The sequence below is a fragment of the Anomalospiza imberbis genome, chromosome Z, assembly GCF_031753505.1.
Source record: "Anomalospiza imberbis isolate Cuckoo-Finch-1a 21T00152 chromosome Z, ASM3175350v1, whole genome shotgun sequence".
Taxonomy (NCBI): domain Eukaryota; kingdom Metazoa; phylum Chordata; class Aves; order Passeriformes; family Viduidae; genus Anomalospiza; species Anomalospiza imberbis.
The window spans coordinates 40,733,012-40,752,825 of record NC_089721.1 but is presented as its reverse complement, the minus strand read 5'-3'; the positions used below and the strand labels follow the sequence as shown (position 1 = coordinate 40,752,825).

At 34.7% G+C, this 19,814-nt stretch overlaps 1 protein-coding gene across 2 annotated transcripts in view; it reads right to left on the bottom strand.

The window, feature by feature from the left end:
- Positions 1–2,151: 2,151 nt before the first annotated feature.
- FBXL17 (F-box and leucine rich repeat protein 17) overlaps positions 2,152–19,814 on the bottom strand; it is a 274,511-nt gene continuing 256,848 nt past the window's right edge. For both annotated transcript variants that reach the window (XM_068177457.1, XM_068177456.1), the window contains 2 exons: positions 15,413–15,555; positions 2,152–2,484 (listed from right to left, as the gene is read on the bottom strand). In XM_068177457.1, the coding sequence (XP_068033558.1) occupies positions 2,347–2,484; positions 15,413–15,555 (281 nt within the window). In that variant the 3' untranslated portion in view covers positions 2,152–2,346. The remainder of the gene's footprint in view (positions 2,485–15,412; positions 15,556–19,814) is intronic.

Below are 19,814 nucleotides of genomic sequence, written 5' to 3'. Positions count from 1 at the left end.
GAAGCTGCCTATGAGTTTTTAAGTTCACTCTAAGTTTTGCATATGAGAAAATACGGGTAATTTTTATTTTTACAAGAGGCAGTAGCTTTTCTTCCACCGTAATGGTATTTTCCCTGCATGACATGTCAAAGATGAGTGTGGAGTACTATTTATGCCTCTAAAACTACTTTGGAAACTATTAATATAAGGAAATTAAGGAACTGTGTCAACACTGCAATTAGAAAAACATATTTCAATCTAGAGTTCTTATACCATATAAAACTAAAATTAGTCACAGTGAGATCTATGGATCAGTATGTTCATAAAACTGAGAGATGAAGAGTCACTAAAACACAAAACTACTGGAAGAGACTTATATGACTGAAGTAAATAGAGATGACCAACCAGACCCATAATATTTTAAAAATCTGTAGAGTTACAATACATTTTAGATGGAAAAAAAAATCTATGGATGTCATCTAGTTAAACTCTGTCAGTCACAGCAGAGCCAATTTACTAAGGATCATCTCCAGTTGAGTTCTAGCTATTCAACAATGGAGATTTCAGACTCTCTGTTAGTACAGTCTAAGTACAGTCAGCAGCACAGATAAACAGAAAACATCACATCTTTCTTATTTTATTACAATTTATTGCAAGATCAAAGGTCTCACAAAAAATATAAACTTACAAATTGTGTGAATAGTTTTAATGCACTCATAAAGAGACATTAAAAGAAAATTGACTAAGATTCTGTACTATATCTGCAATATAATTCACTGGCTTTATTCTTAAAATATTGTTACCATTTAGGAGTAAATAAGCAGCATAGCATTACACATGTTCACAGGTATTTATCACTCATTTTAAACAAATCTTTATGATATATTTTTTTTCCAGAGAAATTTGTTCATCCCCATTTTGAAAAGTCTAATAAGAAAACATTCAACATCCTCACTGGAAGTAGCATGAGCTGATGTTTCTGTTGTAAAAAAATTATGCTATGGAAATCAACAAATAGCTTTACAGGGTTATACAGGCATACTAAACAAGCTTCTATGTTATGCTGCATTAGGCCTTCTGGATTACCAAAACATTTTGACAATAATGGCAACTTTTCAGCTGAAGCTTAAGTATTTCGTAAGTTTGGATTAAAATGCTGTAACCTTTGAAAAACAAATATCCAGTGTTACACACCTGACAACAATCTTAACCAAATGCTAATACTCTAAAGGTTAAGGCAACTCCAAATTGAAGCTGCAATGTCTGTATTTTTCACAATTCCCTGCTCAAATTTAATTCCTTAGAATGCAATGTGTGAGAGAGAGTGAGAGAGAGGCTGTGTGGTACTTGGTTACTGTTTGGAGTTAAACCATAACAGTCCCACAAAGAAAATTAATCATTTTACATGTTTAATTTGGATATTTTCTTGTACATACTGTATTAATAAGTATCTGATCCTACAAAATGATACCCACTGTGGGACTCATGTTTAGGTGGCCTTCTCAAGGTAAGCACTATTTGCATTGGAAGATCCATTCTAAAATAAAACCACACAGGAAATGAGACGGATCCTGTTATTGACTTATACCCATTCATCAGAATTTTCCAATTCACCAACAGAACAGCATAGGCAGAGGAGACTAGTTCATTTACAATAGACAGTAAATTTTTTCAGGCAAATATAACAAGCATTGCCAACTTATTTCTGATAGTTGTTGTGTTCAGTTATTCTTTGTCTTCATGACATGTAGCTGGTTCTTATTGTTAGGGTAAGCACTGTTACTCATTATTAAAATGTCAAGGTGGAAAGATTTTAATATCACTACAGCTTCTTATATTTAAAGAAAAAAAGAGAAGGAGTTGATAAGAAAATGGTAATTTATTGATGATTTTCTTATTACTCTGTATCTTAAAACCTCTGGTATAGCTTTAGTAAATAAAAAGCATCAAGTTTAGTTCCCAGTTTCAACACAGGCCTCTGTTGATCAACTGCACTGGTGCTAGCACTGAGTTACCATTTACAGATCAAAGGAAACACACAGGGCCAATGCAAAGTAAACAGAGGAAAACAAGCTTAACATCTATAACTCAAACTATCCAGAGAACTAGTAGGAATCCACTTCAAGAAATTTGCCAAAGGCTTTTATAACTTTTATGCAAACAAAACCACAATGCATTTCTAAAGTTTTGCTTCAATATTTGTACTTAGTTGTACAGTACGTTAAAGTCAGTGTACAGCTTTTGCCATTTTACTGTAACCTCTGTAAACTCACAACTATATTGCATCATATGAAAGGTTATAAACCCTTCTGCAATCCCCATTAGATCTACTGAATGCAGCAGAGTGGAACATGTTGGTACAGAAAGTTAGGAGCCAGAAGACATATTGGGTGTCCAGCCCATTTGATAAGCCCGCTCCAGTGTTCTCTTGCAATCCTGCAGCACAGTACTGAAGGTTATGTGTGGATATTGCTGCACCAGCTGCTCCACTGTGGCCTCGTTCACCTGCAACAGAAGAACAGAACCTGTGATATGCAGAAAGTGAATGAAAAAGGTAACACTAGGCAAGCTAGAAGAGTGGAAAAACTTTGGACTCCTGGGCAGACTTGCAGGATGGGGCTCCTCACTGTTACTGTAGGTTTGGATGCATTTATCACAAAATAAATATAAAGAATGTAATGTCCGGTTAGAGAATGAAGAAAACCAAAATCAAACCCCATGCTTTGATTTCATTGTAAAGGAAGAAGTTTTATCAATGGTTAAACAAAATGCTACCCACAGTAACATATTTCTAACTTGGAACAGAAGCTATTTACTCAAAGTTGCTCAAGCAGACATACATTTAAAATGTGAGATATTTTTTGATTATGGCAAACGAAAATGGATTACATCTATTAATTAATTAATGGTACACTTATGGAGACATTAAAAAATGCTAAGTAGTAACTCCACAATTAACTTCACTGAAATAAACTTGCACTGTATGGTTGCTATCAACAGGTGTTCAATGAAAAGTAATAGATAACATGAGTAAAGATGGGGAACAAATATGAATTATTCTATGTTGCAGGTAGATCAATTACTCCTATATGTCCTTTTTCCAAGAAGTAAAAGTCCTGCATGTCTTCACATACATCACTGGCATAAGATTTTATTTTAGCCTTCTTTTGAGAGGATAACACTGCAGAATTGGGTTCAATAATTATAACATACAAGATGGTTGGGTCTGGGATGTCCCTCTTAAATTTGAGATGTCAAAGTTAGAACCTTTATTCTTCATAAGATAAGGTAATCAGACAAAGACAGCTAACACCTTTACAACTCCAGTGCTTCAACGGGATTAATTTGTCAATTATTTTAAAGATGATTGGAGTTCATATCACAGAGGTAAACGGCTTTCTTCAGCCTTTAGACAAATAAAAGATTAACCTAAGAACCATGACTTCTAGTTGGCTGTCTTTGAAATCTTTGCTGAGCAACTGGGCATTTTAAAATGCATTGATACTACAGTTACTGAATCACCTACATCAGCAGCATGTACAACTGATGGCATTGTTTGCTTTTCTGCCCTCAGATTTCCACATTCAAGGCCAAAAGTAAAAAGCCAGACTGAAATGTTTACTACCATTACAAAGATCTGTCTTGCGAAAAATATTTTAAAGCACGGTAACCACAATATCTAATAATATTTTTGTCCTTAAAAGATAACAAGGAGAGCTTCATTCTGAACAGTGATTGCACCCAATGACAAAGATAAATGAAAGGTTTAATATCCAGTTCTTCTACTTTGATAATAGAAATACTCAATCTTCATTGGAAGTTTCATCTAGCTGAGACTGACTTGGATAGAAAACTGGTTTAACTTCACAGCACAAACTGTACTTCTCTGGCAAATTGCTATGTTACAGTAACATTTTTCAGTGCTGAAAAACAAGAATTGACTTTGAAAAAGCAAAATGAAATCAGAGATAGCACAAGTCCCCCACAATATTTGATATTTACAGATGAATACATACTTGCAAATTGTAAGCTACAATTCACAGAAATATTGTTTGGAAGGGAAGAATCCCCAAAGTCGCAGTAATTTGCTACTTTATGTCTACCCAAAAAACAGTCTAACGTCTCTTTTCATTAGAGTTATGCTGCAGAGACCCATGGCAGAATCTATCACACTACCAGAAACTCCTCTTAATGGTTAACTCAGCCACAACAAAGAGGCTTGCAACCGACAGTGGCTTATTTGTCTCTTTTTTAAAACTTGAAGAAGATGCATTATTTATCTACTAGATAGCTGCAAATTTTGCTAGTACATAGAAGTTACTGTGATTTAGCACTTACCTGTTTGGCATGACTTGTTAGAATAGCATGGATATCATGGCTTTAGAGCCAGTGTTATATGCATATTCTCTGTTATAAGAATCAAATATGGCAAATTCATTACAAAGATGATGCTCACACACTAAGGCAGTAAACGCTCTCCATGCCCTGGTGTATTGGACTCAGGACATGTACACAAGGTACAGCCTAGCTAGGTCAAAGCTGATATATTTACTACCAGGCTAACTTAGATATGGCCCATGACACTTAGGAAGACAGAGGATGTTACAATGGTATCTTTTAGTCTAAAAAACCTATGAAGAAATCTATGGTAAACCACCTCTAACTGTTTGTCCTAGTTTTTTTCTGATACAATTATTACTAGATAATTTTTTTTGCTATTTGCTATTAATAGTTTACTAAACAGAAGAAGGAAGCTTTTGGCATCAAGTGCCAAATACAGTTACATAATAAACATGATAATGAGGAAGCCAGATAAAACCATTGCAGAAGTGCCGCTGACAAAAACAGCTGTTTTATGACCAAAGCCTGAAGAGTAGAAGCTTTTCTCCATTTTTTACTGGAGCATTAAGCAAATATTTTAAATTAGGCAACAACTTGTTATAACTTGTTGTTAAACAGTAAAGTAATGACAAATCCTATGGATGTATTTGGAACCATAACATTTACAGAAAGAAATTAGAGTCTGAAAAACTGACTTTACTCTCATGATAAAGGAAAAAAATATCTTACTATGCTTCATGATAAATGATCAAATATATGTAACTTTAAGTTAAATGTAAGTGTTTTTAATCCTGAGAGTAAAAAGCAAGTAATAAAAAATTATGCCAAACTAAATTCAACGTAAGATTACATAACAGAAAGAGAAAAAAAATTGGTAGTGGGACAAACAACCTGGATCCAGATATGGGAAAAAAAGTATTCCCTATCTGAAGATTTTGATACCTATTCTTTACCATGAGAAAAGTCAGGTCAGACACTAAAACAATGAATAACTTTTAGCATTTAAAATTCTCCATACTATTGGACGAAAACTGCATTATGTGAAAAACAGGAAAAAAATAAATAAAATTTTATTCTTTGTAATGAATGTGAAAAGTCATATCTAAGTCAACTTTGTTAGTATCCTTGTCATCATTTCCCTAGTGGTAGGATTAAGATGAAAAGAAGTCTTATGCCCAGCCATTAGAACACAAGCTTCTGTCTCTTTGTTAAGATCAGCCTGGCTGGTGATAAAACAAAAGTACTGAATGTCATTCCCAAAATAAGTTCATTACACAAACAGAACAATTTTCCCTTCTGAGGTTAAACATTCTTGTTCAATGAATAAAAACTAAAAATCTCCACATCTTTAAATGCTGTAAAATGTATCTTTCACAGAACTTTCATTAATCTTCATCTTTTGAGTTGTCAAAAGAAAGACTACTGTCTGCAGATAAACTACTTAGATTATCTAATACATAATCATTCATTTGAATTTGAATAGCTCTTCAATTATATTTTAACATATAATGAGAGAATGCAGCCCGTATCATTAAGCATGAAAGTAATAGGTTTCTGCAAATCCTGGTCATCAAACAAAAAAACAAAATAACAACAAAGACTGGTTTGAAAATTATTTTTTCTTTCTGAAATAAGAATTTATCTCAAGCCAAGGAATAGATTGAAAAAACAAAACAAAGAAGAAGATGGGTTACAGAAAATGGCAAGACTAAGTGGTATCATCTCCCTTTAACTCAATTAAAGCAGTTACCAAGAAGTCATACTTTAGAATACTTTTTACTTAAAGACACTTGAACCCATATTGCCTATTTCCCTGAAGAATGCAGTTGACTTTGTGACAAATGTTATCTAGGGTAGGACCTCCTTACCTTCTTCATCTAATGACAGTGTGGTTGTGTAGACAGTATTTAAATACTATCCGTGCTACAGAACATTTCTCATGTGATAATTAGAAGTCATCTTGGAAAGAAGAACAAGAACACCCTTCTAGTCCTTGTGAAATGATACACTGGCAAAAGCGTTTTGTAAGTGCCTCTTTGGAAAACTTTCATCATCACTCTGCTATGTACACACAAAATGTGGCTGAAATACTGAGAAAACTGGGAAATCAGTGCTCAACACTCTTACTCTCCTTTAGGTAAAATGATCTGCCCATAACAGAAAGCCTGAAAACTGCCACCAATCTGTAAATATTTTTCCTAGAATAAAGAAACCAACACTTATGAGCTGATTTTTTCACACTCAGGGTAAACTGAAAGCTACTCACAATAAAATATTCATTCATATTTTGATCTAGCATGCTATATTTACTCATCTAGTCCTATTGCCAGTATTTACTGATTTGGAACACCACTTGTCTGACACAGAACATCTTCAGAAATTTATGTTATGTCACCTTCCACAAGTTTTCATGAAAAATTCGAAATGCAAGCAAGAATAGTTATTAGGTAATTTTGGTTTTTTTTTTTTTTTCCTTTTAAATCTGCTGTGTCATTTGGTTCTAGTGATAATTTCAGCATTGTTTTCTTTAATTTCTAGCTTCTAAAATTAGGAATTTCTAGATATCAAATTATTACAGAGGGCTAGGATTTTTTTTAACCTAGTGTTTTCATTTTGCTCCTACAACAGATCTTATTAAATTCAAAGGATGAATTCAAGTTTTCCTAACACTGTTAAGATAAATTAGAGATTACATTTGAAACCATCAGCCAAACCAGGCATTTCTTTTTAATGAGACTGATACCTTCATTCACTGCTCAGGAACAGAAACAAAGGTATAGGGGCTTTTCCTAAACAGGACTTTCCTAGTTACTTTTCTTTAGCTTGTCTTTAGTTGATATCATGTCCTGGAAATCTTCTCTGGAATTGGATACTCTCTCACTAAATTGCCAAGAATTCTAAGATTTGGTACTGATCTCCAAAACTCCTCTGATAGGTGCATCAGGATCAGTCTTAGAATGTAGTTCTGATTCTAAAGCTGTTAAAATGTGCCAAGAATGTCTATATTATCTAGAGCAATACTGAAAAGCAAGAGTAGAGTCATCACTGAAACTGCAGGTTTTATGCAGCTCTACACAGTGTATGAGTATTCAGCATTCATCTAAAGAGTTTGATCAGTCGTTTTCAATAACAAAACCAAAAAATCTTCACATCTTAATGATTTCAGTTTAATTACCAACTCACTTTATAATTGAAAAGAAAAAGTTATCTCCATTGCAAGTTAATAACTGAAATCAATAAGCAGTTATATAAATAAAAAAGCTAAAGTTTGCAAAACTGGATTAGTGCAAAAGTGCATTACTAGAACTTCACACAAAAACCTGCTTGTGTCCCTCAGACAAAAATAATTTCTGCATATCATCTAACCTAGCCCTTGGAAGGGACATTGGCTGGCTGATTTCTGAGGACAACACAGGTTGGTATCTACAGTTACACAACTTTATAATGACTTTATCAGTCATTAATAAAAAATAACAGACGAAATTATAACACCCTGAGTCAGCAATATCTGCACAGAATGACATTAATAATACATAGAACTGCTGGCTTAATCTTAGAAGTCTAATACTTGCTAAGAATTTTAGGGAAATGTTAGCAGATGAGAGGTAACATTCAAACCAAAAGATTTTGAGGGCTGCCATAAATATAGTTAGGTTAGAAAAATGGCACAAGTATTATCATAACATTACTACATACAATCAATGAGAAAATCAACTTCACACAGAATAAATGCAAATGGATTTGAATTCAAAGGGTTTTCTTACAATATTGTTGGCATTTTACTTACGGAGTGGTATTTCAGCATTAGGGCTACTGGAATTTTTGTGCACTTCTGTCTCAATACACACAGAGAAGTATTGCATGAAAGCCAAATTTGTATGCAATGGTTGAAGAAATGACTTTATTGTCATTATGTGTATCCATAATGATAGATATGGAAAAATGCTTTATGTTCATATTTCATTAATGTTTTACAAAAAAAATCCAATATATACACACTTAAGAGTTATAAGCAAAACATTTTCACACAGTTGTTCTCTTCTCTAAGTTGTATTTTGCTTCCTCAAGTGAGTGTCTTATAAAAAGTGTACTTTGATTTTTTTTCTGCTAATAGTTGAATGAATTATATTCCCAGGTGGCCCAATTATAATGGTTGCCTGTAGCCATAACAAAATTAAAGATTTCTGGAAACGTTTTGTGTGAAGTTGATCAGCTAAGGCAGACATATTCCACAGAGTTTCAGTTGCCCTTATGCCCAGGGGCAGAACCCTTGTTTAGGACTTTAACAAAATAACAGCACTACCAATATTAGCACAATATCCTATAGTCCAAATACAGTCCCTTACAACTTGAGAAAATAATGTATTTTGACTTAGAGGATACTGTTATTGAAAAAAAGGCAGAAAAACTATCATGTATGCACACACAAACACTGTATTTGTAGACATAAAAATAATGAAATTGGCAAGTAGAGACTGTACAGTGCTATTTTGTCATGACATTTGACAACTTAATTGTGTTAAACCCGAGTAATTAATTACCCATTTATATTTGTAAAGGTAAAGGAGTATGTAAACAGAAATATCTGCAATCTTTTCTGCCATGTGAATTGAAATAAATGGAATGCACAAGTCTTCTAATATTCCATGGCAGCACTTTTGGATTTCAGAAGTGTTGCAAGGTTGCTTGTGGAATATACCTACTTTACAGGTCTTGTTTAAATCTCACCTGAAAGGAATGAAATTCATTGTTGTGGTTGTTTTCTCATGTGAATGCTATTGCCTCAAACTGCAAACTAGCAAGACCCATTTCAGATCTCTGTGAGGATGCACAGTTTTCTGCAACACACTATTTTTTATTGAAGTTGTGTAAGTAACAAAGGTTTCACTCTCAATTCTGTGCTTATTTTTCTATTAAAGCAGAGAAACCATTTTAAAGGAACCTTTCAGTTTGGCTGGTTATTTGGTTTGCTAATTCTGCCCATTTGATCAGATGAACTTCTAGACTCCACCTATAGAATACTTCGAGGTAAAAATATTACCAGTATTATACATTTCAAAAACTTTTTACTTCTAAAAATTGCAGTTAATAAATACCCAGATGCAGTGAAATGACAGTGGTAATTTATATATTGATAAATATTCTTTCAGATTACTTTCTGTCTGTTTAATTAATATTACTGAATATTTTCCTTCCTACTTGACTACATTAACAATAATTTGAGCACATTGCTGTAATAACTGTCAAAATGATGGCATGTAAAACTAACAGATAAGTGTTTCTCAAAAGTTGCCAGCTGGCAAAAATAACCAGAAGTTCCAGGGAGCAATGCTTCTAAATAAATTTCTCCCTTTTTATTTTTTTATACATAAAAATGCTGACCAGTTCACATTGCATTCTTCCTTAATAGCTGGCCTTATAATGATTTTGAACTGTTGATCATCACCTGAGGGTCCATCTTTCTCTTAGACAATGACATGGTCAGGTGGGTGCTTTTTAGAAACAAGGACAATTTCATTAATTCTGGAAAATTCCATCTTCAGCCCAGTGACATGGTACTGCTGCAGAGGTATCAGCTTGGAGAATAAAAATCTTTTAGCAAAGAAACAGTTAAACTAGAAGAGCAAAATCTTTAGCTTGTATAAAAACCCTTTCTTTTTGTATGTGTGTTAGCAAATGCTTTCGTTTACACACATAATGGATCTGTTATCCTAGTCAGCTGGGGGAAAAAGCCAAAAGTAGTATTGCTCAGACTTCTAAAATTGTATTGAAAACTGAAGTGAAATAAATGCTATTCTTCTTTTGTTGTGGGATAGCTGTGGTTTCCTTCCAATGAGATTCACAGATCTCATTAATCTGAAATCTTCATTATTCATAGAGAGATGTATCAATTGCAGCTCCTACATGATACATATACAACTTAAAAAAATACAGCAATTCCTTTTTAATATGTAGCAACATACTTGAACAAATTATAGCAATTTAAGAGAAAAAAAGGGCTACAGAATTTTTCTTAAAGAGAAGGATTGGATATTTTCATTCCTCTTCAAATTACAAAACCATAATTTCAAATCTCAAAATGAACTCCTTGTAATATAAAAGAAGAAATGGTAGCAATTTGGCAGGTTTTCTGATCAGGCTAATGATAGCATCTTCTGAAACTGGAAGGCAAATTGCTGTGATAATTACATTAAAACAAGACATGGTTCTGTATTCTCACTCTTCTGCCATTGATTAAGAACAGTTTAGCTCAAAAGTATATTGGAAATTGAAAGATGTATCCCTAGAACCTAGGATATATAAAAGAGCTAATGGTGTTTTTCATTCATCTTCAGTTGCAGACTAGCTGTGTAAAATAAAAGCTTGTGAATGATGGATAAAAATGTTTCTCTTAAACAACAGGAGCTGCATTCTGAACTACACTAATGATAACTCCACTAATGAATTGTGTCTTCACTGAATATGCATTTACAAGTATTTGTAAAACAGGTTTTGTAGAAGGACAAAGTGATAAATTATATTAAAAATCCACATATTGTCTAAAAATCTTATTCTTACTTAAAATGCAAATGATTTCTTAACTGACTATTTTTTATTTTTAGGGATCATCTATCTTTCTTCCTCTGGGAACATAAAATAGTTTATCATTTTGTCAGTTGTACTGACCATCAACTTTTGTGCTCTAATATCTCAGCAAAACTAGAATAGGAAATATATGCTACAATTTATCTGAGAAAGTAATCTGGAATAAGCTACAGGCTTTCAGAAGTATTTTCATGAAAAGCAACCATGATGTCTTTTCTGAGAAATTTATCTCAAAAAATGGAAAGAAAAAAAGCAAGGAAAAAGAAAACCAAGGAATAAAGGTTAACATGATTTATTAACTAAGTTGTGTATCCTTTCACAGCCAACTTTGTTAGACTCTCTTCATTTCATTTCATTTCATTTCATTTCATTTCATTTCATTTCATTTCATTTCATTCACACATAGTGGTGAATATTTAATTTTGTGGCCTCTGTTTTTCAGTGTCATTTTTCTGCCTATTTTCCCAAGAAATGTCTCCTGCATTTACGTGGGAGCACTGTTGATAACTGCTACAAATTGCACCATAGTTATAGGAAAAGGATCTTGAAATATGAAAATTGTGTGTGAGAAAAGTTGCAGGAAGATTATTGTGACATATTGTTCAACCAGTCAAGCTATCATCCAGAAAAAAGAAAAAAAAAAAAAAAAAAAAAAAAAGAAAAAAAAAGCCCAACAAATTTTTAGTCCCTATTTCCTAGTTGATACCCAGCCATTTTCCCCAAGGGTAAAGATTTCAAGTTGCCAGTATTTAAAGCTGTTTCACTTCTTGTGAGAGCACAAGAAAGGAGTGCTATAAAGACATTTTTAAAATTATATAAATAGAAATAAGTAGTATGGAGAACATCACCCTTTTTCCTCCATTTTTTAAAATATGAAACACAAAATATACCAAAATAATTAATTAATTAACTAGAAGAAGTAAATAGTATCTAGTTCACTTTAATGATAGGAATGTACAGTACACTGTGTTCAGAAAGAAAACTTGAAATGTGCATTTAAATCTGTTATTTTGAAGCAGGCATCATTTTATGCCTTAGGATGCAAGAAAAGCTCTTAGGAATTCTGATGTCAGTGTTTGAGGAAGGAAAGAAAGCAGCCTGTAACTGTCCACACATTTCTCAAGGTGCTTAAAGTAATTTAAAGAAAGGTTCAATTATATTTAAAATATCCTCTTTCCTAAGCTGTGATAAAAAATACAGAGCTACAATTAAAATTTGGTTGGAAGAATGGACAGTTGTGTTCTCATTCTGCTGTGGGGAACTAACCTGAAGTGAATTTAATACAACCCCTTGTTACACTTTTCTTGTGTTTTCCAGTGTGACAAATCAAGAGCTGCTGTGCTCCCAAGCATCACCAACCCGCCAGGTACTCCCACACAGCCACACCAAGTCCTAAAACACAACCTTGGGCCGCAGCCCCCAGCAGCACAGCACCCCTCTGTGCAGAGGAATGGGGAGTTTGTGGTTGCACCCTGCTCCCAGAACACTGTGAAGAGGTGACAAGAAGGAACAAAGCCTGGCTCACTGCCCCTGGAAGCATGGCACCATGCAAACACAGGCAGGAACACCAGAATGCAAAACAGAAATGCCTTCTCTTTCATGCCTTTTCCAATTACAAATCTCTAAAATGTCCTGCTTAGGCCTCAAATAACTACTCATTTTATCTGCTATGGCTTTCAAAAGAAATGGTGACGCAGAATGGCAACATTTTCTTTCTATGGAACACATGACTTGTGCAGTCCTGAGTGCTGCCTGGTGCCTGTACAGACGTACACAAAAATTTATTTGCACAGTCAATACCCTGTCCTGTGAGAGAGAACAGAAGGGAGAAGGGGCCTAGCTGCTTCAAGTACCTGTTCATGTTGGTATGCAGACAAGTGGGGAATTCCATTGTTGAGAACGTGGGTAATTAAAAACATTTAGAGTCTACTCTTGATTACTTTCCCACTTCAGGAGGTCTGGATGATAGTCTCTCAGATGTATCCTATCTGATACAGAAAAGTTTCCACTGAAATATATGCTCTCATTATGATGACCTCATGATATTTCTCAACATAATGTCATCTATTTTAAGGCAAAGACCATATTGCTCCTGTAGTGTGCATGTTAGATGGTAGGAAAAATGATAAAAAGAAAGGTCACGGCAACAGCAGTTTGATGAAAAATGAATAATTTGATTATTTTCATGGTGTGGATCAATAATGCTTTGCATCTACTGAAACACATTGCCTGGAGGCACTTGGATAATCAATGGCATAAAACAGAGACTGCCTTTACCCAGGCTCACAGCCTCTCTTGATCTTTCTGGGGAGGACCCTTGATGCCTCTAATTTATGTCAAGTGCATATCAAAGAAATTCCAAAAAGCCTGGCTCATAAAGAGTGTTTTAGTGGTACCCATTTGAAGTCTACTTACATATGTTCCTTATGTAACAGTGTTTAAGTACTTCCCTTCCAAGTGCCTGGGAATTCTTAGAAAGGCATAAAAGCTACCTGGCATGAGCATAACAGTCAGTACCTCAGAAAAGGAAGCTTGGTTAGATGGGACGAATCTTCAAACCTCTTTACTGCAAGCTGACAACAGTACAAAGACAAGAGTTTTGGCCAAATGGGAGTGCAAATAAACCCTTCTGCACCACCCAAGAATTCTCTTTAATGATGTGCTGGACACTGACATTTTTAATAGAGCAGCCACTGGAAAAAATTAGTTCTGCATGATACTGGGGAGAGACAGTTGAGAACACAATTTTGTTCAGTAATTTCTCTGTTCATTTGCAGTGGAAAAAGGGAGTTGGCATCTTCTAGCTGCCAAAAATCCCTTAAGTCAAGGATACTTCATTCTGTCTGTGGAGCTATTCTTCCCATCAAGGCTTTGCAAACAAGAAAATAATTCCCAGTGGTAGTTCCACTACTACACTGTTCGCTGTAACAGTGTTTATGAATTTCTTAACATCTTTTAGCTACCATACTTTGAATATTTGCAGATGCACACACACACTCGCAGGCACACAGTCAACAGTGCTTTTCTATCTTCCCTGCAGCTTTATTAAGTAATATTTTTTTCCCTTTTAGCAGTTGACTTCCATAACACAGAAGATGTTGTATACTCCTCTAAAGAACTAGAAAAGCATTTACCAGCAATTAGAGGAATACAGACTGTAGTACATGTCTACAAAAACGACATATAGTTTAACTTATGAGGCAGTAAAGCTTGTTTTCAACATCTAGATCATTGATTTTCTATAGCAGTTAAAGACAGGGTAAAATTATTGCACTTATTAGATACTTGTTGATTGTTCAGTATTAGCTAAATTCACAAAATAAATACATGTGCAGAAGTGGTTAGATGATTCTGGGTCAGGTCTAATTCCCAAGGTCAAGTTACCCTTTTAACATTCTCTAAGTACATAATCTTAGCACAATCGATCAAAGAGATTCACACACTCTTTTCGTCTGTTGGCTCTTATAAAACACTAATGTTTAGGAGATCAGAGAGAACTCAGCTTTGATAGACAGAGCAATTCTTCCAAAGTGCTCAACCTCCTTGCAAACTAGAAATTGCCTAAGGCTGGCTTTGCAAAATGCAATTTCTAATTTTACCACTGACCTGAACATTATTATTCCTTGCCATTTGAAATACTGTATTTTGTCCCTGTCTTCTACAGTGCACTGTGAAGGATGCAAGGTAATGGTTTGGAGCATGAAGTTTGTTAGACTAAAACCTGTTTTTCCATAGAGTGCATCCAATCAGAAATACACACACCTGAGAAATGCTTATGATGGGCATCACAAGCCAAACATTTTGCTGATGATGGCTGGAAAATAACCAATTCCTGCAGGATTATGTGAAGACTTAAGGTCAGAGACTCTGGATTTCTGATGATTTTTCTTTTAGCTATTTCTACTGTGTTCCTGGGCCTCTTGATGTCTCTTCTAAACAGGAACATGATTTCTGAAGGCTATATACATGGTGAAGTGCAGATGGAATGCCTTCTCCTTTTTTCTTCTAATGATAAAGTGCTAAAACTTATAGACATTCTTACTATTCTCCAAGTATAAAGCTACAGAGTAAGAAACTCAGTATTTTTTTCTCTTTTTAGTATTATGCTAAATCACTCTTGAAGTAACACTAAAGATTTTTATTCCTTTCTTTTTAAGAAACAAAGTAGTCTGTCAGTTATGACATGACATGCCAACCACTTTCAGACAAAAATATTCAAAAACTGTCAGAGGGCAGATTTTACAAAAAACTTTTGCGACTGCCTCGGGCTGTGAGTGTAACCTACAGGTGTATTTTGAAAATCTACATCAGCAAACATTTATAATGCTCCTTCTAATCCTCTGTGTGCCTTTTGAGCTGCCTATGTGAACACAGCACACCAGAACAGTCGCTACAGTAGTGAATACTGAACATTTTTATTCAGAAGAACATAAATCTTGCTGCCTCCCTCACACAGGAACACTATCACACTCAGAACCAGGCACTAGATCAGGCAAAGGCTCCTTACCTTATCACATCTCATCAGTCCCAAGTATCGGAGAGATTTGCTGCGCTGAGCAATCTGGGTGGCTCCACGGTCCGTGATCTCTTTGCACCATCCAACATCCACTGTCTCTATTGTCATGCTGTACCTCCCAATGGCTATCAGAGCTGGAAACACATGAAAGGCATGAAATACACAGCTCTGCAGATGGCAACCTCAGCTCCATGCACACACTGAATAATGCTGAAATTGAGTATTGAGCAGTTCTCATGCACTTTGTAAATGATATTATATTTCATAATTCTCAACAATGTAAAAGCTGTCTCTTCTAATTGGAAGTACATACATGTCCAAACACACAGTTAAACATATTTTCCTATATATTTTTCTACCAATCAAGATAAATATACCAATTAGCAAACATAACCTATAAAAATTATTTTTATTACTTTTTTCAGAAGAAGAAAGGATCAATTAATAAAACTGAAATAAGTGCAAAATAAAACCAATTCTATCACACTTTTCAGAGAAAAAAACTGATTTTATACTACTAACACTTTTTTTTCCAGAAAATAATACTACAAAGACAGCACTGAGATTAACAGGACATTTTGTTAGTCACTAAAACATAGTTTTAGAAAACTCTGCAGGAAATCTCATGCCAGACATTCTATAATTATATTCTAAAATTGCATTATTTCTCATTGTTCATGTTGGTGATGTAAGAACAATGGTGTGTCTCACTTTTACTTTTTCTTCACAAACACTTTTCCAGTAAAAAATAAAGAAAGAGTTTAAAAGGTCATAAGGAATTAAAAGAAAAATTTGAACCTTTATTGAAGGAAAAGAAAGAGGATCTGAAAGTTCTGATTGGGCTGAAAAAAGGTATGTATGAGAAAGTCAAGGGATCTCAACTGGCTGGGAAGGTTTTGTCATGATATGACAATGACACAGAAGATAAAAATCACTGGCACCCTGGTTGCCATGGACTATAGCACTTTTCAGAAATAAGGACTCAGGAATTCAAGCTGGGATTTATTAACAGAAATTTTAGCAGCTAAAATCTCAGTCTAAGAAAAAAGGCCAAGGTTTCTGGTGTAGAAGTCAGCAACCTGCATATAATCAAGGGGTAGGATGTTCACAGATTTAACTCCATTTATAAGGCAGCTGTTGGAAAGGAAGATGAAGGAATGACTTATTCCAGGTAATGTGTGTATCTTTAAAGAGTTGATTTTTCAGCAGCTATGGGGCTGTTCTGTTCATGCTACATTCCCAAATGTCAGGAAAAAAAAAAAAGAGGAATTACTAAAAGCTGGTAGCTCTTGATATACAAGATACTGATCTTAGCTAATCAGCATGTAAATGAGATCTAGAAGAAGAGAAAAAGAACCCACCTTACCTTCCAGTGCTTCTGCAAAGAACTGTATTGCTAGTGTACAGCAGTAAGGGTATTTGGATTATTTATAAATATCTAGCTGGACTTGATTAGCAAACAAAATGAGCCAAAAGATGCCAGAAACATTCTCAGAAGCCGTGGAAGGGGAAGTAGTGCATAATTTCTTTCTTGCAGCAGTTTCCCAAAATATTAACTGAATTTTGTTACTGACAAATTGAATGTACTATAAAAGCAACTATGTAAACCTTTATGGTTTCACTGATATTTGTAGGACAATACAAATTTTCTAGTCTCTTTCCAGTACATCTCTTGAAAAGAAGTCCTAATTTTGCAAAATATATATATATATATATATATATATATATATATATATGAGAAAATAAACTTTGTACTTTTTTTAGACACCTTTGAAAAAATCACTATAATAAAAGGTATGGATAGTCAGAAACTTTCTGAATATATTTTTCAAGAGGAAAAACTATAGTAATTATAGATTATTGTACCTCCACACAAAATGTTATAGACTTGAAGTAGTGCAAAAATACTGAAAGCCTATTTATTCTACATTAAAATAATATAAGTTCATTTGAATATTTTGCCACTGTTTGTAAAGTTACAACCATATTTTGCTATTTTCCGTGCTTCTTGTAAAACTGACAGAGAGCAGAAAATGAACAGAGAATACTTTCATGGAAGTGCCACTGAAGACCATCAGAACACACTGACAAAATCTGTCCCCAGATTAGCAGACATCTCTCTGGAAAACCAAGTATTTTGACAAGAGCGTACAATGTTATACTGAAGTAATATGCTACTACAGTTCATCTATCAAACACCAAGGTATGCCATTTGACAACTGCAGTGACCATATTTTCTGGAAATTTCCATGTGTGGAACTGCATCTGTACAAGAACACTCTGGGTTAGAGAATAGACACGCTATGCAGTTTCTATCAACATTCAGCAGTGGGAGATAAAGAAAGGCCATGAGAACCAGTGAAAATGTAACAAGTGTTTCCAGAACACTTTCCTCATATGAAAAATGTGGCCTGGGTTTTTCTAAACTGCGGTTTATGCCTCTGTACTCTCATAAATTCATCTGATCAGTCTTGTAGCCCACAGACATAATCTACAGCATCCTGTGGCACTGAATCCTGCAGTTCAGGATTCTTTCCTCTTTCAAAAATCACCTTCCCTTCTGGGAAATGCTTCCTGGAAATCCCAAAAGACTGTATCAACCAGCTCTTCTTCATTGCTTCCTGAGCTCTCCAAAGAACTTAAGTACAACCTCTCTTAACAAAAGCTGTGTAAATTCTTCCTAGATATGTTGCATTTATTCACATGTTCACTAACTTCATTCCATATAATAACTAACTCACCTTATACAGACATCAGATTTATCAGTTAATATTTTTCTGATCTTCCCTGAAACATTTTTTTTAAATACTTCTGCAAGGCAATCTTGTGGTAGTCAGGCAGGTTTAAGTGAAGGATTACACAGTGCAGCTAGGAGCTTGGCTATTTCATCCTCAAGTTCTTTTACTGAGTGCACACACGTTTCCTGCTTGTATGAGCAAAACAATTTAAGCCACAAGTTTCAGCTAAGAAAATGCTTGCATTGCTCAACAGCTTTTCTTCCTCTGTGCATTTGCCCACAATAATCAGAATACACTGCTGTTCTTCAAAAGCTGAGCAGTAATTTAATGAGGAAGCATGCAGCAAAATGTTTACAAAACTAAGTTTGAATTCTGTGACTTGAGAACTTGCAGCACAATCAGCAGTGAATAACCAAAAGTGTGTTTCAACAGTAATGACAGCCAGGCTTAAAAACATGGTCAGCGATCAAAGGGAAGAACCTGACACACTGAAATTAAGTAAAGAAGGATACACAAAAACACTCCGAGTAGTTTGAAAATGTTGGCTTTGACATATGAACCTCTCTTTTTTTTGAATATTTAAAAAGGCATCCAATTATTTTTTCTCCTTTTTATAGTCCCATTTATTTTGGCAAAAGCAACATACCATATTTCTTTTTCCAGTGCTAGGTTTGTGGAATGGAAATCAACTGATGTACAGCTCCTACTCTGCAGAAGATAAAGTGTAATGACTCCAACTGGAATTGGAAAATCACCCCTACAGCCTTGAACTGTATCAAGCAAAACTGTTTTTTTGGTTGTAATGGTACCTGGCTATTGAAGTTGAAAGGACTAGGTTTGTAGAAAAGGGAAACATCTTCTGGATGATCAGCTGGAATAGCTGAGAAAACCAGACAAATTCTGTCCATAGTGCATTACCACTAAGAGCAAATTGTAATTTAACCTCACCTTATTTTAAACTGATTAAATTAAACTGACACATGTAAATGCATCTGCTGCTACAGACAGAAATGTCTGTCAGAGGGAAGGTCTCCATTCTGAACCCAGTGAATGCTATGTGGGTGTTGGCATCAAGTGTAAGGTTGCTCTAACAGAAAAAAATAAAAATATCTTTGCTATAAGCAACTGATATTTGGCCTACTCTTAATTTAATTTGATGTAATTTTTATGTCTGGAAAAAAATAGCCCAGGTTTTGCATAATTTTACCAAATACAACTTTTTGGAAATCTGGTGTATTGAACACAATTATGTCCAAATAAAATATTTTTTAATGACATGCACCTACTACACTATAGAGTGCTTCCTTAATCAATAGATCCTATTTTAGTTTAATTGAAAATAAACCTCTGTAAGGCTTAACTGTGTATCTGTTTTCTTCCTCTTAATACCTAAAATGCAAATGTACAAGGCACTGCATTTGGCTAGCCTTCAGTGAAGCTGGGACAAAAAAGCTTTTAAAAATTAATTCTGATTGATATCATCCTTACCAGTCCATTATAGACATATATGAATTAATGTAAAAAATAATTTTTGCATTTCTTTCTTCCCTCCCTCCCTCCCTCCCTCCCTCTCTCCCTCCCTCCCTCCTTTCCTTCCTTTCCTTCCTTCCTTCCTTCCTTCCTTCCTTCCTTCCTTCCTTCCTTCCTTCCTTCCT